Source organism: Phacochoerus africanus, chromosome 9, assembly GCF_016906955.1.
Source record: "Phacochoerus africanus isolate WHEZ1 chromosome 9, ROS_Pafr_v1, whole genome shotgun sequence".
In the NCBI taxonomy this organism is placed as follows: Eukaryota; Metazoa; Chordata; class Mammalia; order Artiodactyla; family Suidae; genus Phacochoerus; species Phacochoerus africanus.
Genome location: NC_062552.1, coordinates 117,584,974 through 117,601,263, shown reverse-complemented (window position 1 = coordinate 117,601,263; position 16,290 = coordinate 117,584,974). Strand labels below are relative to the sequence as shown.

General features: G+C 41.1%; 1 protein-coding gene across 4 annotated transcripts in view; it reads right to left on the bottom strand.

The window, feature by feature from the left end:
- Positions 1-16,290, bottom strand: part of UNC79 (unc-79 homolog, NALCN channel complex subunit) — a 263,893-nt gene that overhangs the window by 57,910 nt on the left and 189,693 nt on the right. For all 4 annotated transcript variants that reach the window (XM_047795599.1, XM_047795600.1, XM_047795601.1 and 1 more), the window contains 5 exons: positions 13,366-13,482; positions 10,741-10,824; positions 7,517-7,619; positions 4,980-5,120; positions 1,554-1,592 (listed from right to left, as the gene is read on the bottom strand). In XM_047795599.1, the coding sequence (XP_047651555.1) occupies positions 1,554-1,592; positions 4,980-5,120; positions 7,517-7,619; positions 10,741-10,824; positions 13,366-13,482 (484 nt within the window). The remainder of the gene's footprint in view (positions 1-1,553; positions 1,593-4,979; positions 5,121-7,516; positions 7,620-10,740; positions 10,825-13,365; positions 13,483-16,290) is intronic.

Sequence of the window (16,290 nt, the reverse complement as noted above, 5' to 3'; positions counted from 1 at the left end):
CCGCACCAGTGGCATATGGAGGTTCCCAGGCTAGGGGTTGAATTGGAGCTACAGCTGCCGGCCTACACCACAGCCACAGCAACACAGGATCTGAGCCGCATCTACAACCCACACCATAGCTCATGGCAACGCTGGGTCCTTAACCCACTGAGCAAGGCCAGGGATCCAACCCACATCCTCATGAATGTTAGTTTGGTTCTCTAACCTCTGAGCCACAACAGGAATTCCTCCCCATAATTATTTGTGTAGTTAAACCCAACTCCTTTTTTTCAGATCTTAATTTAAACATCACTTTTTTTTTTTTTTTTGCTTTTTAGGGCCACACCCACAGCATATGGAAGTTTCCAGGCTAGGGGTCAAATTGGGGCTACAACTGCTGGCCTACACCACAGCCACAGCAAGGAGGGATCCGAGCCATGGTCTTCGACCTACACTGCAGCTTGGGGCAACACTGGATCCCCAGCCCACTGAGCAAGGCCAGGGATCAAACACATATGGATACTAGTCAGATTTGTTTCTGCTGTGCCACAACGAGAACTCCTACAAACATCACTTCTAAAGGAAGCCCTTCTCTCCTTCTCCCACCCCTTTACCACTACCCAGACCAGATCAGGTCTGCCTGCTACATACCCACTCATCTCTCACCCAGGCTTGCCCATCTTTGTAAACGGCACTTCCCTCTACCCAACTGCTCAAAAACCTGGGAGTCATTCTTGGCTCCTCTCTTTCTCTCACACCTAATATATCAGCAAATTCTGTTGGCTCTGCTTTCAAAATATTTTCTGAATATATCTCTCTCTTTTTTTTTTTTTGTCTTTTTGCTATTTCTTTGGGCCGCTCCCGCGGCACATGGAGATTCCCAGGCTAGGGGTCTAATCGGAGCTGTAGCCACCGGCCCACATCTGCAACCTACACCACAGCTCATGGCAACACCAGATCGTTAACCCACTGAGCAAGGGCAGGGACCAAACCCGCAACCTCATGGTTCCTAGTCGGATTCGTTAACCACTGTACCACGACGGGAACTCCTGAATATATTTTTAATATGACCACTTCTTACTCCCTTGAACCAAGCCTTTATCATCTCCTATCTGCACCACTGAAATGGTCTCCAAACTGGTTTTCCTGCTTCCACTCTTGATCTGTTTCAAACACAAGAAGTTAGAGTGATCCTTTCAAAGCACAAATTAAGTCATGTTGCTCCTCCCTCCCTGTTTCACGCTGTAAATGCTGAACTCCTTGCTGTGACCTTGTGAGCTCCAGCTGGCCTGGCCTCCCTAGGCCTCTTCTCATGCCAGTTTTGCCCCAGTTGAAACTTAAGTATCTAGCATGGTGCCTGATACACAGTGGGCTGAAAAGTATTTCTTGACTGAAGTGAGTGACGTGGAAGTGAGGAAATGAAGCCCTGAACAGAAAATAAACAAGTACTCTCTGGAGCTGCAACTGAACCTAAGAAAATTCTCCCCTGGTACACACTCCAGTGTCTTAGAAATGGATGAACACGCACAAGGGACAAAAAGAAAGTGAGATTTGGGCTCGCTTTAGGATCTTACCTTTCTGCTTGATTAGAAAAAGTTGTGCTGGATGCCAATCTAGGAAATAAAGTAAACAGACTCACATTAGTTCTTCAGTTTTCGTGATGAAATGCATGACTACTGCGGTAGGCCCCATTGCAGCTCCCTTTTTTTTTTATTCTGTCTTTTTTTAGGGCCACACCTGTGGCATATGTCAGTTCCTGGGCTAGGGGTCGAATTGGAGCTGTAGCGCTAGCCTACGCCACAGCCACAGCAATGCCAGATACAAGCCACATCTGCAACCTACACCGCAGCTTACAGCAATACCAGATCCTTAACCCACTGAGCAAGGCCAGGGATCAAACCTGCATCCTCATGGATACTAGTTGGGTTCGTTACCACTGAGCCATGACGGGAAATCCCATGCAGCTCCCATTTAGATGGGAGACACATTAAACCACTGACAATTCCCTTGACCAGGAAAGAAGACCCACTCAATGGTCAGTCTCCAGGGTTCAACTTAACCCAGCTTCTGAAATCTGCTTTCAGCACCAAATTAGATATCTCCATGGAAATGCACCCTGTTGAGTTAGGTGAATATCACCCAGCCAATCTACAAAAACTTCCTTTGCAGCCAGAGCAGACAGATATCAGAACAGCATTCAACTCTTTCCATCGCCATATTAATTCAACTCAAAATTCATTTCTTTGTGTACAACCTCAAACACAAACCTACCGCAAACAAACCTCACATTGTAAAAGCCTATATAAGATAATAAAAAAAAAAGTAATAGTATTAGTCGGCAAATTGGTGGGTTGAAATGGCATATCGAGAAGAGAAACGCTATTAGGTTAAGTAATCTATATACGTAACGTCATTTTTGAAAAGTAATTATATGGTTCTATATGCATGGAAGTATTCCGTGTATAGAAAGAAAAAGACTAAATTGCTGGGTTTAGAAAAGAGATCCTGTTGTGGCTCAGGGGATTAAGAGCTGGACATAGTGTCCATGAGGATGCAGGTTTGATCCCTAGGTTAAGTGGGTTAAGGATCTGGCATTGCTGCAAGCTGAAGCATATGTCACAGATGCTGCTTGGATTTCATGTGGCTGTGGCTATGGCATAAGCCAGCAGCTGCAGCTCCGATTGAACCCCTAGCCTGGGAACTTCCATATGCTGCACATGCAGCTGTAAAAACAAAAAGGAAAAAAATGTCTTGATCAGTAAGATATTAAAGAAACAAATAAGAGTGCTAAAAATTTACTTAAAACCGCAAGAGTGAATTGAGTCAAGAATCCATTTGAAGACAAATAGAAGGTCCAGCAACAAGTAATATCAGACACCATTCCCAGTTGCTTTGGTTAAAGGTCCTCGCATACTAATGACACTACAATGAATAGGTAAGCATTGGCAAATGAAGAAAACAGTAATTAAGGGTGCAGCAAACGTGATCTTGAAGGCTGTATCTAGAAAAAGGGATGGGTGAATTTTAAGAGGGATTTAAGTAGAGAGCAAAATACAGAAATCATATGGAAAGGCTTGGGTGGTAAATAATAGGAAGATGCTGAACTTACACTCTTAGAACATGCTGGAAATAATTCCTCTGGGACTAGGATAAATAAACCAAGTGTTCATGAGTCCACATTACCTCATCTGCAATCTTGGCTTGCAAGGAAACCCTGAATCAGGTGATTACTGAATCTGCTTTTCTTGGTAGGCTTGGTTGCTAAGAATGGTGACAGCTTGCTTTAATGTGCTCCCTGTGTCTTACTAGTCTGCCCAGAGAAGGTAGAGATTTAAAGATTTGTATGTAAAAATGCATCTGCTACTGTTTTTCCTTTGCTTCACTTCAAAGGTTCAAAGCTGTTATGATGTTTCCAAACAAACAAAAACAAAATAAAGCTTAAACGAAAGAATTTTATCTTTTCTTATCTCTCCATCACCCTGTGTTCATCACTTACTTTGCACATTGGCCATTTCTAAGTATCAGAGGTGGAATCGTTAATACCATCTCTGACTCTATACTCCTAAGGATAAACACCCCTAAGGATACTACGGAAAAGTCTGGGGAAGGAGGATAAGGGAGTCACGTAGTTTTGGGATCAAGGGGTTTTTAATGCTTCCCTGTTTGTCTTTAACTTGAAATCAGCATTTTTTTTCATTAAAAAGTAATTAAATTTTAGGAGTTCCCACTGTGGCTCAGTGGTTAATGAACCCAACTAGTATCCATGAGGATGCGGGTTTGATCCCTGACCTCGCTCAGTGTGTTAGAATCTGGCATTGCCATGAGCTGTGGGGTAGGTCACAGACAAGGCAAAGATCTGGTGGTGGTGTGGCTGTGGCGTAGGCAGGCAGCTACAGCTCTGATTGGATTCCTAGCCTGGGACCCTCCATATGCCATGGGTGTGGCCCTAAAAAGACCAAAAAAAAAAAAAGACAGGAAAAAAAGTAATTAAATTTTAGCTCCATTATTATTCTCTTTCTTTCATATACAAGGATTTTGCAGAATCGTTTTTCCTCCAACCTCCTCCATAGGGACTTTCCCTAAGAAATCATTTTTATCCTGAACTTGTATAGTACTTACCATACACGCCACTTATTACAGCTCTTAATCATGTCCCTACTTGGTTACTCCACACATCACTGTCTTCTTCAGCAGCTAAGCCACAGAGCACTTGAGGATAAGAGCTAGGTCTAATGTCTGCAGACAGAAGCACCCAACTCCGTGCTAGCACAAATTGGAAACTTCATACATTCGTGTGGAATTTAATTCAGCCCTCTCCTATAGTTTGTGTATGCTAGAACAACAATTTTTTTAAACTAAATTTCAGCTTTACTTATATCCATGAAATCCATCCCTGTTCTTCTAGCGTCCTATCTACTAAATGGAATTATCTTAACATGAAAATTCTCAAAGCAGCACGTTTCACCAGTCAGGGTGAAGGCTCTGTTCCTCCTTTTTCTGAGGCCAAAGTGTAAAACTGCTATACTTCCATTTATTCCTTCACATGAAAATCCCCCCCCCCCCCGCCAACAAGTTGCATAATTAAGTGAGCCACCCTAAGATTACAGAATGCCTAGAGAACCCATTTTAAAACAAGCAAGGAGAGATAATAATAACAGTAATATCTAAAAGTTACAAAGTGTTTAGTGTGAAGTATGCACAGTTCTGAGCACTGTAACACACATCAGCTCATACAGTAAGAGAAAACAGCAAACAGGAGGGTTTTCTTGTGCAGCTGCCTCCAGCTCCCCTCTGACACTGTAACTCATGACCCTACGCAGCTGTGGAATTCAACCCAAGGTTTGGTCCATTCAGTTTGTAAAATTAGTCTGCGTTGATCCCACAGGTAGCAAGCATCTGCAAGATGGCTGCGTGTTTCACGTTTGAACTGGTAGTTTTTGTTTCAGGACGTTGATGGAGTAAGGTCCTTCCTACCAAACAAAACAGAAGCGGACATTCACCTTCCCACAGACTGCATGATATCCAGCAACAGTGGGGCTGCCAAGTCGGGGCTTAAGTGAATGAATGTGGAGAGGACCACGATGGCCAGCCCGAGGGTTTCCTCATCGTATTCTTCAAGAATGGCCCCACAGTCGTGGCATCTGCAGAGAAAACAGAGGAATGCCTTCCATGAAAGCTAAATGATTTCAAGTTATAAGTTGATGTAGCCATTTTGGGTGCATCTCGGGAAAGCCCTCCAAAGGCGCTCAGTGGCCCAACTCTAACAGTAAATAGGAAACTCCTGTACCACCCTCACTTTAGACACAGAAGTAGCACACACCCGGCAGAGATGAGGAAGCTTCCTCTGATCACGGGAAGTATTCTTTCCATTCATAAGTATTTGTTCTGTACATGAATTATTCCTCCTTTTTACAGTGAGCACCAGGTGGACTAACATTTTGAAGCTTCTGGTTGAGGGATTTTATCATGCATGTGAAATTATTGTTAGGGATAGTCAGTAAGTAGATTTTTTTTCATTGCCAAAATTAAGAGTGAAAAATGTCTAGGCACAAATGGAAGTTTTCTTAAGCTTTCAAACTTAAAAATGTTCTGTTTGCAGGTGAGAGACAGAATAGTCCAGTCAGTAGAACCCTGTGGAAAGCCTAGGGAATCTGGACCACAGTCCCTTCTCCACCCCTCACTCAGATCAGTTTTATGAACTCACCATGCCTACTGAGTGTGTCTGTAAAAACACAATAGCTTCTGCTCTTAAGTAACTTCCAACTTACTGCTCTTTGCAGTATCTAATGTAGGTTCAATTTACTTCATCTTAGCCCAAGCCAAAGCTCTTCTTTTCCACTGCAGTTGGGCAGCTTTATAAAGCGAAGTCTACCAGGAAAAGCAAAGGTCACTACTGTGACCTTTCCATCTGAAAACTACCTAATACACATAGATATCATCCCTTACCAATTGACTTCTGTTAGAATAGAGGATTCACATTTGTAACTAGAAAAGAAGGTAAATGGAGTACACACAAAGGCAACCAGGAAGATAACCGGGAAAGATCGAGACTTGGAGGAGGACACAATGGGGAAATTATACCAAAGAAGGAGTTAAGAAGAGCCCTCCACAAGCGACTAGGTGCTTCCCATGTGGACACTGTAAGGCAGCTGTTCAACTCAGGCCCTTCAGTTCTTCAGGAATGAGGGCCAGCTGTGGCCAGCCCCCTCCACCTCGCCTTCCTCTCCCTTTATCACAAGCCTACTCAGTTTGTCACTTGAGTCACCTTTACCAGGAAGCCTCCTTGGCCCAAGGCATCTCTCCAAACTTGAAATCCTACATGTCTCATTTTCTGTCAAACTCACCAAACAGCATTTATGTGCCAGGCAATGTTTAGGGAGCTTAGAGTATAAAATCCGGAAGGAAGGGTCCCAGTCCCTAAGAAGCTCACACTCTATCACACAACATGTATGTATGAACAGCTAAACAATTAAACTACAATATGGTAAGTGGTAGAACAGAGAGCTGTATCAAATAGTATGGCAACTTGGAGAATGGCATGATGCTTTCTGCCTTGTGAAATAGGGAAACTTCGCCTTAAGCTGGGTCTTGATGAATGAATATGAGTTCACAAGGCGGAGAAAGTACAGAGAAGGGCACCTGTGATCACAGAGAAGAGAATACATCAAGTGTGCTCTGGAAATGGTGAGGGGGCTGGGGAGGCAGTTCCTGGTGGGGAGTGGTTAAGGCCATGCTTTCACAACCTAAACGGCCTTTCTCTACTAAGCTAAAGCATTTGGACTTCATCCCACAAGAAATCTGGGATACTGAAGGCTGGCAAACTGAAAGGCAACATAACCAACTTGAGATTCAGAGAAGAGATTCAGAGAAGAGATTCTGCTAGCAGGATGGAAATAAGAATCAAGTCTCAAACTTAGTCCCTCTCAAACAACTTGAAGCTTCAAGGAGTTCCCATCGTGGTGCAGTGGTTAACAAATCCGACTAGGAACCATGAGGTTGCGGGTTCGGTCCCTGCCCTTGCTTAGTGGGTTAACGATCCGGCGTTGCCGTGAGCTGTGGTGTAGGTTGCAGACGCGGCTTGGATCCCGCGTTGCTGTGGCTCTGGCGTAGGCTGGCGGCTACAGCTCCGATTCGACCCCTAGCCTGGGAACCTCCATATACCGCGGGAGCGGCCGAAGGAATAGCAAAAAGACAAAAAAAAAAACAAAAACAAAAAAACAAAAACAAAAAACAACTTGAAGCTTCTGAATGAGGGATTTTATTTGTGTTAAATTTTTGCTAGGAATAATCAGGAAGTGGGTATTAATTGCATTTGTCCAAATTAAAAAAGAAAAATGCCTTGGCATAAATGAAAGCTGACTATATGATACTGCATGTCTAAAATAGCAAATGCATACCAACACTTAAGGCTACAGCCATTCGAAGAACCAATTATGCCTTAAAAGCACAGCAAGTCTCCTCTGATATTTCCTCACAACCCACAGTGAGCAACTCTCAAATTCTGACAACTTAGTAAAGAAAATAACTGCGAGCTTACTTGTCTGTCATCACCGTCGGCTGCTCATCTGTGAATTCTTCGGGGGCTGGCACAAACATACTCACAATGCTGGGTGCTGACAGCAGGCTGGATTTCGTGGCGCCTGGGCAAGAAGCAAAGAGACAACTGGTGAATAAATGTATGTTTCTGGGGGCCAGGGAAAGTCCCTTTCTCTTCTTTTTATAAATCCTCTAAAGATCACATTCACAGGGAAGTGACAGGGACAGCCCAGTTGCATTGTGAAAAACCGTCAAGAGTGAAATGAATTCAAGAAAGACTGTGATTTGTTTCTGCTTGTATCATTTAAAGAGCTAGACTCCTATGGTTCCCTTTGCTTCTTGACTTTGAAAACATCAGAAAGTTCAGGTGTGTCAATAAGGTCCTAAGCTAGAGATGACAATAGGGGAGGGGAATCTATTCAAGGGTACCCTTAAATGAGTTACAGCCCTTAATCGCTAGGCTTAGATGGACACTGCTCATACAGCATTACATTTCTAAAATCACAAATGCATCCAACACTAAAATATTGCCTATTTGGAAAGGGAATAAGGTCCTAGATCTCTATACATGTAAGCAAGAGGAGAAGTTTGAACTAAGAAATATCAGGACAAGAGGAGTTCCTGTCGTGGCTCAGCAGAAACGAATCTGACTACTATCTGTGAGGATACAGTTCTGATCCCTAGCCTTGCTCAGTGGGTTAAAGATCCAGCATTGCCATGAGCTGTGGTGTAGGTTGCAGACGTGGCTCAGATCTGGCGTTGAGGTAGCATAGGCCAGCAGCTGCAGCTCTGAATTCCACCCCTAGCCTGGGAACTTCCATATGCCGCAGGTGCAGCCCTAAAAGATAAAAAATGAAATATCAGGACAATTTTCTACTGTGGAAATTAATATCATAAATCTGAAAGCAAAAGACTTCATTTTCAAACTAAAATCTTTATGAATGAAATATGAAGTTTTTTGAATGAACCATCCCATGACTTCAGCCAGTTGATACCGTAGAATTTAGAGCTTTGGGTTTTGATGCCTTCAAAGAAATCTGAGGCAGAAATCCAGTGCTCTAGTGATGAATCAATCTGGAGTCCCAGAAACTGTTCTCCATTAAGAAAACTAGAGTTCTTTTTGTGGTTCAGCGGGTTAAAAACCTGACATAGTGTCTGTGAGGATGCACGTTCGATCCCTGGCTTCACTCAGTAAGTTAAGGATCTGACGTTGCCACAAGCTGTGGCATAGGTCACAGATACAGCTTGGATTCAGCATTGATGTGGCTGTGGCGTAGACCTGCAGCTGTAGCTCCAATTGAATCTCTAGCCTGGGAACTTCCATATGTTGCAGGCATGGCTGTAAAGAGAAAAGGAGAAAGAAAACCACCAGTGCTGGACAGATTCTCCAGGAGCTATGAAAATAAGGCACTCCAAGAAGAATCCCAAAGTGACAATTCAGAATAATGCCATGTTCTACAGAATAATAATTGACACTCTCAGTTCTTCAAACAGGAAAGAAAAACCCAATGGTCATTACAGAATCTTTTTTTCATTAAGTAACTAGTAATTTGAAAACTAGTAGCTAGTAACTTTACTAACTAGTAAAACAAAACTGCACCATCTTTCCTTAAGTAGGAAAAAAGCAATGATTCAGAGAATTTATTTTCTAAAGGAATCAATATAAAAATTTTAGAAATCTAGCCAAGTGGGCAATGTGTTTCAATCTGAGGGAAAATAAAATGGTACTGAAGCCTTCGAAGAGTCAAGATGCTTCCATACTGTACAGACTCCCTTGTATGATCAAAGGCCACAAAATCTGTTTATAAGGAGACCTTCAGACTCAAATGACAAAGTAAATTATCTGAAAGTATCTTCCTGTCGCTTCCTCAGATCCCAAATGGGAATCCAAATTTTACTACTACATTTATCAGCTCTCTCTGAGATAACTCTGTTTCCTATGTGCATCCAATTATATCATTAACAAAGATCTCCAGTTTCATAAAGATGATGATTTGAATGGAAACAACATACTTATTACAACAAAAGTACAGATCAGTTAATAATAAAAAAGGCAAGAGCTGGGCCAAGATAAAAGAAGACATGATTAACTATTAAATAGTAAGATAAACAGCATGAAGTTGCTTCAAGAAACCACAACACAGGAGTTCATTACCTATTGTGGCTCAGCGGTAATGAACCTGACTAGTATCCATGAATACTATCCCTGCCTTGCTCTGTGGGTTAGGGATCTGGCATTGCCATGAGCTGTGGTGTAGGTTGCTGACATGGTTTGTATCCCATGTTGCTATGGCTGTGGTGTAGGCCAGCAGTTGTAGCTCCAATTCGACACCTGGCTTGGAAACTTCCATATGCCGCAGGTGTGGCCCTTAAAAAAAAAAAAGAAGAAGAAGAGGAAAGAAAGCACAGCACAGAAAGTTTAAGTCCAGTACTCCACATTTCTTGAACACTGATACACCATTTCTGCCAGATGCCAAAATATCTATGGTAAAAGTGGAAAAAACTCAGCCCATAAGATACGTAATGATATATAGAGAGTCTTAGTAGAAATATAAGAAGTTTATTTTTAAAAAACCAACAACTCTGAGCGTTGCTGCAGCTGTAGCATTAGTCTTAGCTACAGCTCAGATTCAGTCCTTGGCCCAAGAACTTCCATATGCCACAGGAGCGGCCAAAAAACAAATACATATTTTGATTATCTTAGCATAGGTTTATTCTCAGCTTGCTCCTATGGTCAGCATAAAGTCAAGTGTATATTTTGTTCAATTCCAGATAGCTAAAAAGAAGCTACTCATCTAAGATCTCAGTAATCAAGAGGGAACACAAATAACCTGGACAATTCTCAGAGAAGTAGATACGGATGATGTGGAAAACTGACACATATTAGGAGGAATACCAAAGGCTCTGAGGATGTGTGGTCCAAATGTTTTATGAGGAAATAAGCAATGGGTGGCATTTTAAAATACCTAAAAAATTATGTGCAAGAGTCTAGGCTTATTGTGTGTGGCCCCAAGGGTTAAAAATTCACCATAAGGAAGACATTTTTGTCAGCCACATTCAAAGACAGAGTCATACATTCCTGGCTCCTGGAGATGTTTGAGCAAAAGTTGGAGCCACTTCATGGAGCTGCTGAAGAAGAGATTTCAGCACCTGCTGGGTGACCAGATGATTGACACATAAAGTTTCTTTCACTCTTACAATCTGAGATTCTGCTGTTCAGCTCACCTCTCATTCTCAACGGCTGTCCCTCCAGGTCAGGGTTTAGGCACGTTGGCACATTACATTGGCGCTTCCCAGGCTGTACCTGTTCTGTGGATAAATAGAACATTTCAGTCTTCAATGTGGTCAATTGCTCGCAATTCAAAATACAAAGAATTTAACTAGTAATCTCTTGGGGCCATTTTTTGGTCATTATGATTATTGACTATTAACATTTATAGGAAACATCCTAGATTTTAAGGTAGGGCTGCTTAGGGTTTCACTACAAACCTGCCGTTCATATGTATTAAATGCAACTGAAAGCAGGAGAGCATCTAAAACTATCCCGCAAGGTCCAGATTCTCTAATCCCTCCCCCTCACCAAAAAAGCTCAAATCCCATATCTCTTGATATGAAATGGAAAAAAAATGAAAGGCTAATGTCACAGCCATGAAAACAATGTTTTATGGAAATCAGTAAATACATAAGTGATCATCTGGGGCAATGACCAGATAGATCATACAGAAAACATGTGGAACTGGTAGCAAGGAAATGACAGGCATCTGACTGAGGGCTGAGGAACAAGAATAAGGGGACAGGGGCAGAAATGGAGGAGTATTTGTTTCAGATGAAAGATGAGGCAAAGAAGCAAGCCATCAGATGTGCATGGGTGGAGAAGAGGCAGGTGTTCTGTGAATGAGTAGGTGCATGCTGAGGTGAGTCGATCATGACCCATGCTTTAGGCTGCCTTTCTCAGTGTGTCTACATGACCAGATGTGGTTTTTTTTGGAGACTAGCAAGTCACTGAATCAGCATATGTGGCATAAATTGACATGCCACCTAACATTCAACTACACACTCATCGACTCTCCTCTCGTCTTGGATGTGGGGAGAACTGTTTATGGCACTAATAAAAACAAGAATGTTGAGATGAAGCTCTAATAGGACTTGGTGACTACTGAACCAACTTGGAGGATGGAAAACAAGCCCAGAAAAATTCAGATGAAATAAGTTCAGACAGCATGTAAATGGGAAGTATTAAATGAGAAACCAGATTGACATGAACAAGGCTGAAGTTTGATTGAAGAGTGAAAAATTCAGTTAAATGGGTTATTTGGCATCATGTAGATTTTTTAAATTAAAATTTGGATTAGAAATTGAGATCTATTTGCCTTATAAATCCACAGAGTCAATCAAACTAGATTGTAATTATAGTCGGAATCTAAAATAGTTAGCTTTAGCTGAGTTACTTGCTACAGAAAACAGTAGCATGATAAAATAACCTGCAGAGCCCCCAGGTTAATCTAACAAAAGATGGGCATTTAATTATCAGAGAACAAACCTAACAAGAGCTTCCCTTCTTGGTTCCTTATACAGCATCATCTCAGTAAAGAGTGAAACAGAGTCCTCTTTGGTGTGGACAAAAGGCTTCACCCCAACCCAGTAAACTCTCAAGGCTGGTTATCCATTGTCTTTCTCCTTGTCTGCCTTGCCTTCACTACCACTAATCATTAAAAAGAAAATAAAACACTAAACCTTTAAAATCCTAAGGCCCTTATAAAGGCCAGGAGAGTTGAAACTATCTGCTAAATATAAGATTGGGTGTGGTGTGTAGGATTTGGTTATCTAGGTAAGATCTCTGTCTTTTTGTTTTTTGAAGAGTAGTGAGGAGAAGTAAGATGGGATATATGTAAATATTACAGTTACGAAAAATTAAAAACATTTCAATATTTTGGTTTTGTGGACATCATAATTCCTGGTCATAAGGAAGGCTATTAAAATAATTTCATATAACTAGAACCAGAAAGTACTAAGATATGAAAATAGTCCTATTCAAGTGTTGGCTTCCAGAGCCAATCACAGTACTAAACTCTGATGTTTTAACAGTGCATGCATCTTGCAAAAAAAGCTTTCACATATATATTCTTGTAATCAAATGACCCATTTAATTAAAAAAGAAAAAAAGAAAGGCAGGCACTCAAAAGAGCAGAGTTGCGGCAGTACTACTAGTTTGAGAAAGTAGTACATGTGCACAATGTGGCAACAAAGTTTAGAAAATGCAGAGTGATCATGTTTAAAATAGACATGTCATGGCAGTCAATTCTTACTTTAAAATTGAGGTTAGATGCAGTTCCATCGTATGAGCATGAGGGTGTGCAGCTGCAACCTGGTGACCCTGCTGACTAAAACACAGAGCTCATATTCCCAAACCTACCGGCAGATCATGACGTCACTAGGCTGACATTTGTTATTGCTATATTATTACTATTAATAGTCCCTTATTTTTGGTACTCCATAGTTTATAAAAACAATATTGATAATCTGGTGGGGTTTTTTTAATTTGCATTGTGAAACCATAGGTCCATTCCCTCCCTTATGCATTTATATCATTTAACCCCCAAATAGATAACCTAACATCTGGAATCTGGGTCTTAGCGGGGAAAAAAAAAGAGTTGGGCCAGCCTAGTTGGGAGAGCAAGTGCCTCTAGAACACTTGGAAATTTTAAATAGACTTAGTAATTACCTTAAAAAATTGTTTGAACCACAGAATACAAGAGAAAATCTATTCCTTAACAAGGAAGCAGAGGGGACACAGAAAAAGTGGCATTAGCTAATCTGAGAGGTAAAACAAGAAGAAAAAGCTTGACCCACCAGTGTCCCAGTTGCTGATGTTATGGGGGGCGCTAGACTGATGTTCCAGCTGTCGCTTCATTAACTGGCTCATTGTCAGAGCTCCCAGGGATCCCCTTTTCATCTGCCTATACTGAGCTATATGGAGGAAATTAGGAGATGATTACTAGGGGGAATAAATTTGCACAGCACACACAGGCTCTACACATTCATATAGAATCTTAATCGAATTTTCATTGGCTATTCATAATTGTCTAGTAAATTGTAGGCTCCTGTCCAGATGAAAAACTAAGGCACTGTGCTATTTCTGGTGCCTTTCTTGACTCAAAGAAAGAAACAGTGCTTATGATCACTTATCTGTAGCCTGTAAATATTTACCCCAGTTATTACAATATGGTATTCTCGTTTACTTTTTAATTTATATAGTCTGCCTGTTCCAAAAGGGATTCAAGACAGATACTACTACTTTAATTTACAGCTTAACTTTCTGAAATGGAGCTTGTACATACATAGTTTCAATCCCATTATAACCCCCTGAAGTCTCCTTGCATGTGTGTGTGTTTGTATGTGTACATGTATACTTCGGAATAGGATGACACATATCAACCCCAATTTTTAGAGAAAAATTGAAGCAAACAAAATTATGTTACTTGGAACCAACCAGAAAATGAGGTGGTTGTAAAATCAAAACATGTTGACTCCAAGGCCAATGCTGTTTTTAATCTCTGTATGAGCCTCTGCGTACTGTTTGAAAAATGTGACTCTAATAACGTCCCACATCTTTGTTCTAAAAACTAGTGGTAGCATTTTAATCTGGCAATTAGGCATTGACAAATATCCCACAATTGCTACATCGAGTTATAAGCATTTTCAAACTGGAAAATCAATGAGAAACACTTCTGTCAACAGACTGCTGAACGAGAAAGCAACCTGCCTCCTACCCTACTCTTCCTCTTCAAGGGTCCCACCAATCCTGCCACCAGCCCTGTGAGAAAGAAAGAGCATCGCTGACAGGCCTTTTCTACGTGATCCCAAACAACTTGTGGTTATTCACTCTCCTATAAGGACAGTTTCAGAAAGTGAAGCTCAGAAATACATGGCCTAGAAAAGGGGAGGGCGGAAACCAGGATATATGGCCTCAGAAAGCCTTAAATGTTATACCCAGGCTTCCCAATCATGGTACCCAAGGCAACAACTTGGTGTGATGTGAAATCAGTTATAACATTATTTTTAATGTAATTAGCATGCTGTTTGATTCATGGTGGTCGTAGCATGTTTAGCTGCAAAATAACCAGCTGGTAAACTGAGCAAAAGAGAGGGATGATGGGAATTTTTGTGTTTTGGAGTCCATGTTAACTGAATTCATGGAAATGACTATGCAAACTAATACAGAAAATCTGATTCTTATGGTTGGTTGGTAAATTTTACAATGCCATGGTTCACTTGGAAGTGCAGCTTCACGTAAAATTCAAAAGCAGAAATCTTTTAGAAATTTTAATATCAGATAAAATTCAAAAGCTTAAGTCTTTTAGAAGATTTAACAAATTTAAAAATTATCGTCTATCAGACAAAATCAAAGAAAGATTTAAAACCTGTAGCGATCAAATAATTTTTCCAATCCTCCATTTATTTTTGGTCTGTTTGTTTGGTTTTGGCTGCACCCACGGCATGCACAAGTTCCCAGGCCAAGGATCAGACGTGAGCCACAGCAGTGACAACACTGGATCCTTAACCCACTGTGCCACCAGGGAACTCCTCATTTGTTTTTAAAGGCAGCAGAATTCAGTGAGAGTAAAAGTCCTTAATGTTTAGCTTAGTATGTAAAGCACCTGGCATTAGGCCTCCAAGAACACACCTCTAAGAGCCAACCAAGCCATGCTTTTAATGGGGAGGGATCAAATGATGCACCTTATGCTAAATCCCAAAGGGCAGATTCAGTCATGCCTTTGGGGTCATGATTCACTTGATACATTTATTTTATGATACATTCAGCTAGCACTGAAATCATACTGACTTAGTCATTCTATCTCAAATTAATACCCAACTTGGAATTCTAACTATAATTCACTATAATTTTTTTTTTAGGGCTGCCTCTGCAGCATGTGGAGTTTCCTAGGCTAAGGGTTGAGTCAAAGCTGCAGCCGCTGGCCTATGCCACAGCCACAGTAATGCAAGATCCAAGCCAAGTTTGCAACACCACAGCTCATGGCAATGCCAGATCCTTAATCCACTGCGCGAACGTTCGTCCTCATGGATACTAGTCAGATTCGCCTCCACTGAGCCATGATGGGAACTCCCCACTATAATTTTTTTTAAGATGATTTAGGAAGAGAAGATAAGCTTTCATGATTTTAGCATGTGGACTTAAAAATGGGCATTTTTATCATGTTATTAAACAGATATTTTATGATAAAAGAACAATTAGGTTCAGAACCATTCATTCTTCTTTGCAACCAAAAGGGCAAATAAGTGGTATTTGGAAACACTTTCTTAGAATTTCTATAATTTCTATTATAACTGAATTTGAATTACTCTAAGGCAAGGCAGTGTAGTATACTAAAAAACATCATGAGCTTGAAAATCAGACAGACCTCGCATCAATTCCTATCTCTATCGCTTAATAGCTACCTGACTTTAGACAAGTCAGTCAGCCTCTCTTGTTTCCTAGTCTATAAAACCAGGTCAGTTATATCTGCCATGCAGTGCTGACACAAGGATTTAATAACAATGTGTAAACCATTTAGCGCAGTGCCTGGAACATGGTAAGTGTCAAATAATTGGCAGCTATTATTAGTACTATTATGTCTGTAACTGCCTGTAGAACAAGGGGTGTCTTTTTTATTCACATGCCAAGCACAGTTCCTAGCAGCCAGCAGACACTTAGTAAATAGTTGCGGGATGGATGAGCGCATGAATAAATGAATGATGAAGATGATGGTGTTATTC